Genomic DNA, 7,986 nt, shown 5'->3' on the forward strand with positions numbered 1-7,986 from the left:
CGCCCGCCCCCCACTCCCCCCCCCCCCCCCCGCCCCACACTACCTCCACATGAGAATCTGGGATTGGGCTTTTTCCTGTTTAAGTTTTCTAGGTGATTGGGAAACACTTGGTCATAAAAATCCAAGAAATGCTGCCTGGTCCATGCCAGGATGTGCCTGACACTCGCGTTTTAAGGGTCAGCATGGAAGTCTGCCTCGATTGTAGTCTTTGAAGACTGTCCAAGCCAGTGTCTTCGTGTCTTATCAGCCCAACTTGGCTTATGCCTGTCCACCCCTCACACGCATGTTTGGCTTGTGGTGTAACTGGGCTTCCTCTTAGAACTGGGATGGGATGGATATTAGGGACTTAAGCACAAGGTCACTCTCGAGGCTTGATATAAAGTTTCTAGATTAGCGTGGTATTGGCCTTATTTTAGGTTTAGGTTATGAGACTCAAAGCAGTCTATTTTTCTTTTATTTAAAATGTCACTAGGGCATCCTGCAGGTGGCATGGTGGCTAAGGGTACTGGACTCCCACATGGCTGAGCATGGTTTGAATCCCAGACCTGGAGGCTTGCTTTCTCACTTTTTCTTTCTTTCTGTGAGTGGTGTGTGTGTGTGTGTGTGTGTGTGTGTGTGTGTGTGTATAACTATTAAAATAATAATAATATATAAAGTTAAAGAAAATAATTCCTTAAAAAAAATCACTAGGGAGGCCAGCAGATGGCATAGCGGTTACATCACTAGACTCCCATATGGCTGACTGCAGTTTGAAGCCAGGACCAGGGGGCTTTAAAATCATGCCAGGCACATGTGCATGCATGCCCACGAGGAGAATGGAGAAGGGATTACTGCATGGTCATCCTCTGGATGGGTGATTTCTCACTTTCCCTCTCACTGCCTCTCTATCTTTCTCTCTCTCTCTGGGAAGCACATGCATCTTAAGGCAAAAACCTCTTTTAAAAAAATGTGACTGGGGGCCAGCAAGTGGTGTGGTGTTAAAGGCACTGGACTCCCACATGGCCGACCACGGTTGGAGTCCTGGACCCAGTGACTTGAAATGCACTCCAGGCTCACGTGCACGCATGCCCAAGATCCCAGGAGGAGAATGGAGAAGGGATTGCAGCATGGCCATCCCCCTCTGGGGTGGGTGATTTCTCCCTCTCCCTCTCACTGCCTCTTTCTCAGTCTCCAGCGAACCTTAAAAAAAGTCACTAGAGGGCGCGGTGGTTCGGGCACTGGGTTCTATAGGGCTGACCTCAGGAGTCCTGAAAAAAACAGCTGCTTGAAAACCATGCTAGCAGGTGGCGTGATGGTCAGGGTGCTGGACACTCCCACATGGCTGACATGGTTCAAGTACCAGACCTGGTGGCTTGCTTTCTCACTTTCTCTCTCTCTCTCTGTGTCTCTGGTCAAATTAAAATAAATTAATGAATAAATAAAATTTTTAAAAAAACCATGCTGGGTGCACACACGTGCATGCCCAACATCCCAAGAGGGGAATGGAGAAATCTCTAGGGGGGTGATTTCTCACTTTCCCCCATCTTTGTTTGGTGAGTGCAAAAATTAAAAAAAAAAAAGTCACTAGAATATTCAAATGATACATTTGTGAAACTATTCTAAGTGCTGGGATGGGACAATGACCCTGCCCCATAGAGCTTACGCACCCAGTTTAATTATTTGAGGGGAGAAGGGATAGGCTTGTATAATACACATGCAAATGAATACATGAACGAACAATGAGGAATAAGTGAACGAACTATGAGATGGGGAAAGTGCTGAAGGGAACTGGAACAGGCCATAGGCTGGGGGTGGAGGGAGGCTGCTTTAGCTAGGGGCGAGCGGAAGGCCTCCTCACGGAGGTGACGTCTGAGCTGAGGCCTGAGTGGTGGAAGGACGTGGCCATGGTTAGATCTCAAGGAAGGCCATCCCGGGCAGAGGACACTCAGGAAAGACTGAGCCCTTGAGAGGTGACCCAGGAGAGCGTCACTTTGATTCCTTTGGCTGGGAAGGCAGGCAGTCAGATTCCCGGCTACTTCTGTGGAGGAGATTTCTGAGAAACATGGATTCTGGTATGCATTTATATTTCTTTGTTTTTGCTTCCCTCCCTCCCCCAATTTGCCAGAAGATGCATCCATTACTGGAGAGAGACAGAGAGAGAAGGAAAGCCAAAGAGTACCTTACAATGGAGCATTGTCATGCCACAATCCTGCCTCTATTTCGCCTTCATTCAGGATTTTTTTTTTGAGAGAAAAATTTTTGTTATAGTGTGTGTGTGCACTCACCAGAGAGACAGAGAGAGAGAGAGAGAGAGAGACGAAAGTAAGAAATCACCCCCCAGGGGAATTGGCCACACTGCAATTCCTTCTCCTCTATTCTTCTCTGGGCACTTTGGGCATACATGCACACCCTCCTGTTAGGAGTTTTAAGCCTCCAGGTCTGGGATTTGCACCCAGTTGACTATGTCAGAGTCCAGTGCCATATCCATCAGGCCATCTGCCCTATGCGTCACAATCATAACCATTACGCCATCTGCAGGAGTCCAGCGCCATAACCATTACGCCATCTGCGGGTCCCTCCTTCCGGGATTTTAAGCATACGTGTACACACACCCAGCACGTTTCTCAAGCTGCAGGGTCTGGGACTCGAACTATGAGGTGGACTATGTGGGACATAGCTACCTGTAACCACCAGGCCACAGGCTGACCCACTTTTATCATAGAAAGTATAAAGCACAAGAAAAAAGGATAACAAGCAACTCCTAGCTGGGTTCAGAGAATACAGATCCCTGCAGAGGAACTGGAACACAGCGAGTTTCCATCACCACGAGAGAGAGATGCACGAAATGTGTGCCCAAGTTCACACTCCCGATTCCTGGTCAAGCGTTCTTTATGTAGGGAGAAGCTTTATTTTGGGCCAGCCACGGTGATAGCACAGCAGCAGAACACTGTGTGATGCTGAAGGCGCACAGGAAGGTCCTGAGTTCGTGCACCGAGGTCTCCTTGTGCATGCTGGGCACACGCGTGCACGCCAGTATTCCTACCTGACGGAGGCTGGCAGTGGACTGTGGTTTGAAGACTCTGCTGTGGACAGCTGGCTACCTGTTGTCTCTCTCTCTCTCTCTCTTGAAATAAATAAATTTTAAAAAGGGAGGAAATTTGGGGGGCAGCATGTGGCATGGTGGATCCCTCATGGCTGACAGAGCAGTTCAAGTCTCAGACCTGGCGGCTTGAAAAATAGGCCTCGCGCGTGTGTGTGTGTGTGTGTGTGTGTGTGTGTGTGTGTGTGTGTGCATGTCTAAAATGCCGATTCGCGCGTGTGTGTGTGTGTGTGTGTGTGTGTGTGTGCATGTCTAAAATACCGACGGGAGAATGGAGCAGAAGGGATTGTAGCATGGCCACCCCCCCCCAGGGGATGATTTCTCACTTTCCTTCTCTCCGTCTCTCTCCTACAAGCACAAGCACCCTATAGCAAAACTTAAAAAAAGAAAAAGAAATGAAAGCCATTTTATTTTTGAATAGGTTGTGCATTCCGAAGTTTCAAAGTACAAGAGCAGTATATTCGGGGAAAAATCTCCCTCCTTCAGTCCCTGTGTCCCTTCACCCCTAACCTAGTTCCCTGCCCCAGGTTATGGGTTTGTCTTCAAACCCCACCCTGTGGAATGTTTTATTGCTTTGAGGGAAAAGGGAAAGATGGGAATAAGGGTGAGATGAGGAAAGGGAGGGTCTACACCGAAGGAAGGGAGCTGGAAGCCAGTCCCCAGAACTCTGCGTGGTAATTCCCCAATCAGAGAGGGAAGGACACGGTTTCCCTCCCACCAGGCCGGGAGCTTCGCTCTCCTCGCGGAAGTGAAGAAGCAGGAACGGCGGATGCAGTGGCTGTTCTTTTTCTTTTATAGCTTGTTTCAGCCTCAATCGACTTAGCTTTATCAAAAGCCCTGTCACAATCCAGGTTTATCAGCATATCACCATCTCTTTAAATAGCATGTAAATTGTAAAGCCAATACTAAAAATATTAAAAGGGTTTCTCCACCCCTCGCTGTAGCCTATTTATAATTTCAGCCAATATCACCCCATGGTGTATTTTTGCTACCTTCTATATAAAGGAGAACCATCTTTTGTTAGCATGTGTGTGGATAATTCCACTGAGCCGAATCCTGCCTAATGCTTCGTTCTTGAATTCCAGATTGCTTACTGGGAGATATTTGACGGGTCAGTGATCAGAGAGTTGGAAGGTTCCTTGTCTGGGTCAGTAAATGGTATGGACATCACGCAGGAAGGAGTGCACTTTGTCACAGGTTAGTCCTGGGGTAAGGAAGGAAAGCTGAGGCCATGGAACTCCCAGGCAGGAGGCAATTGGAAAAGACGGCAAAGGGGTCTCCAGGGCAACTGTTTAGATTCAGCCCTCAGCACTGCAGCTAATGCGTCTGGAAAAGAAAAACCCAGAAGTCTGATTTCGACGAGAGGAAACATTTACACAGGAGCTTTATAGGCACAAATAAAAGCGAAGCCTTCCATTGCTTGCTTACTTTCTGAAGTGGGCATTGATGATAGAAACAGACCATTAAATGGCCAGGGTCACCCAATGTGCTTTCTGACTGAGGTCTTAAATGCCATTCTCTTGGGGACCAGCAGTTAGTGTAATGGCTATGTCGCTGGACTCCCATGTAGTTGACCGCGGTTCGAGTCCTGGACCCGGCGGCTTAAACCCATGCCAGGCGCATGTGCATGCGTGCCCAAGATCCCAAGAACAGAATGGAGGAGAAGGGATTGCGGCGTGGCCATTGCCCTGGGAGGTGATTTCTTGGTTTCTGTCTCTCTCTGTCTTTCTGGCAAGCACACATGCCCTATAGCAAAAAACCTCTCCAAAAAAGAAAGGAAAAGAAAATGCCATTCTCTTTATACCCTTTTATTTTGAAGGTAAGCCCCCCAATAAATCAATTAACCAGAATTTCAAGAAGGCATTTACCATACCCTACACTGAATGGAACAACATTAACATAATTTCCTCCCAGGCAATTTGAGTATTGAGGATATTAACAAATAAATGTTCCAAATGAATGAAAGTTTCACAAACACTTTGACTGAAAGCAAGACACTAAACAGTACAAGCTCAGTCCCATATACCGATGTGTATGTACATGTTCAGGTTTGGAGAAAAGACTGAAAGAAACTAAACCAAGATGTTATTCCTGCTTATTTCTGGGTGGTGAGATGAAGGGTGATTTCACCTCTTGGTATTTTATATTTTTTCTCTCCCGAATTTACTACAGCAGACATAGATTTTTTTATAATCAAGTAAAAGTGTTATTATAAAGATAGATTTTTCTTCCTCTGAGTTGGCACATGGGGAAGCGTGTTGAAAATGATTCCGTTGTTTGAAATCAGAGCTGTTTCTCCATGTTTCTGCAGCAATGCTAGCTAAGTGCTTGTCTTTTTCAGGTGGAAATGACCATCTGGTCAAAGTTTGGGATTATAATGAGGGTGAAGTGACTCATGTCGGGGTGGGACACAGCGGCAATATCACACGCATCCGGATCAGTCCAGGGAATCAGTACATTGTCAGCGTGAGCGCCGATGGAGCCATTTTGCGATGGAAATACCCGTTTGCCTCATGAAGCAACTCGAGCTTTCTCGAGTCATGGCACCACTCAGAGTCCTGTGGAAGACCGAGTTTAGAAAACACCAACATTTTTCTTGATTTCTCACATCTCTGTTTTTGTTCCGTAGTCAAAATATTTTATCTCTGTGTGTCTCCTCTAGCGAGTACATTTTATGGTCTTAAATTGCATACTAAAATCGAAATGTATTCAAAAATAATTTGTCTAGATTGTAATTAAAGTAGTATTTTTCTTATGAGTCGATTCCCAGTTGGTTTCCTGTCATTATTTTTGCAAAACACAGACCTTTCTTATGATCTGTCCACAAATATCATTGCTATTTCTGCTCTAAAAATTAGGCAAGGTGAATTTCCTTTCTAATCAACCTTTCCTTGGTCAATTTGCACTGGGGGCAAGGTAGGCATTTGAAACCAGATGTTGGGTCAGCTTTTGTTGTTGTTGTTGTTTTGCCACAGGGCATGTGTACTCTCTGGAGAGAGACAGAGAGGGAAGAACCCCCCTCCCCAGGAGGATGGCCAGGCTGCAATCCCTTTGCCAGGTGCAATCACGTACCCAGCATGATTTCCAAGCTGCCAGGTCCAGGACTCGAACCATGCTAAGCCATGTGGGAGTTCAGCATCTTAATCACCAGGTGGCATAGTGGTTAAAGTGCTGGACTCCCACATGCTGAACATGGTTTGAGTCCTGGATCTGGCGGCTTGAAAATCATGCCAAGTGTGTGCGTGTGCATGCCTGCCTGGGGTTCCAGGAGAATCGAGGAGAGGGGATTGCGGCGTGGCTATTACCCCTGGGGGTTTCTCACTTTCCTTCTCACTGTTTTTCTCTCTCTCTCTCTCTGTCTCTTTCCAACAAGCGTGCGCACCGCACGGCAAAAACCTGAACAACAACAAAAAGAAAACCTCTCGGAGTCTCAATTTTCTCTCTCATCAAGCGTGAAGAGATTTCTGCTCAAAAGGTTATTGTGAGAATTAAATGAAGCAATGTGTTAAAAGCATGGGCAAAATTCCTGGCAGAGTGGAGTTAAACGTGAATACTTTCTTGAAGCAAATGCATGTTAGGGACCTGGGGGGTGATTATCAAAGATGAAATTTCAGAGATGCATTATTGGAATAGACCATAAAATCCCCCCTCCTCCCATTCTACCACCAGAAAGGCATTGAAATGGACCTGTGTATGAACCATCCAACTGGGTTATCTTTTTCCAGAGAGAATAAAGAATGGCCTTTTCTAGAAAGACTGCAAGCTCCGAATTCACTGTACAGTCTTAGGTCCTAAGCATAGTCTTTACCCTTGAACACTGCTTTTTAGTAACAGGTAACTTGCCACCCTACTTGAAAAATCAAGGGGCTACTTAATACATGATAATCACTTTATTACATAACAAGTAACCTTCAGGGCATGGATGTAATACTGCGTGCGGTATACTGTTTATCTCTTTTTGAGCTAGAAATTGATGGCAAATTCATTTTGCAAGACGTCACCTGATTAATTATAAACCTGACAGTTAAGGAATAATGTGAGCCCGGCCCTCGGGATTACTCAGAGAATCAAGGGCGGGGCAAGGCTAAACTAATTCTGATTGGGCAACAATTCAGCCAGGATTTTGCATTAAGGAGGGATCTGGCGACCGTATAGGGGGCGCGCCTGAGAGCCCGAAAACTTCCTGGTAAGCAAATCCTGAGGCTGGCCAGGGCAGTGCACAGCACCCGGTCGAGTTCCGGTTTCTCTGCTTACGGGACGGGTGGTCTCCCTACTATGTTGCCGTCACCTCGCCCAGGCCACTTTCTCACCAGTTAAAACGAGAATGACCAAGTCTCGCAAGTTCTTGGAAAATGATACAGTTTAAAAAGCGAAACACAACCACCCCGGGTGTCTTCCCCGGGCGATACGCGGCTCCCAGTTCAGGTCCCGGGATGGCGGGTGCATACAACGCTCTGCTTTCCCCAGGGGGCGGACGGGTGGAAGGAGGTGGCGACACCTGTTCGCACACACCTGAGCCTGCGGAGGAATCAGCCGTGCACGGAAGCGCTCCAACGCGCGTTTCTCACTACCTGGGGCTGTCTTTCCCTTCCCTAAGCCTTTCCGTCCCCTTTTCCTTCGCATTCTCCTGAAGCGATTACCGGAAATTTAGCAATACGCTTTCAAAATCTTCATTTCTCTGTTACTTCCACGGCTCGAAGGAAGGGCGGGGGACACGAGCAGAGGTTAAACGCACCATCAGTTAGTTCCTAAGAGGCAAGGAAGGGCGGGGAAGTCGCCCACCTCGACTCCCGGAGCTTTCCTTCCCCGCCGGCGCCGCGGGGGCGTGGCAAGGCGGGAGAAGGGGTGGCCGGGCACTGCCCTGGGGCCGGCCCTGCGGCCGGATTCCGCGCAGGGCGGGGCGGCCC

The 7,986-nt window shown here is 47.5% G+C and overlaps 1 protein-coding gene across 1 annotated transcript in view; it reads left to right on the forward strand.

Annotated features, from left to right (window-relative positions):
• CFAP52 (cilia and flagella associated protein 52) overlaps positions 1 to 5,739 on the forward strand; it is a 92,478-nt gene extending 86,739 nt beyond the window's left edge. The window contains 2 exon segments of the mRNA XM_006156404.3: positions 4,165 to 4,276; positions 5,421 to 5,739. Of these exon segments, the coding sequence (XP_006156466.1) occupies positions 4,165 to 4,276; positions 5,421 to 5,596 (288 nt within the window). The 3' untranslated portion in view covers positions 5,597 to 5,739.
• Positions 5,740 to 7,986: the final 2,247 nt, after the last annotated feature.

Source organism: Tupaia chinensis, unplaced genomic scaffold (assembly GCF_000334495.1).
Source record: "Tupaia chinensis unplaced genomic scaffold, TupChi_1.0 Scaffold000493_1, whole genome shotgun sequence".
Lineage (NCBI taxonomy): Eukaryota > Metazoa > Chordata > Mammalia > Scandentia > Tupaiidae > Tupaia > Tupaia belangeri.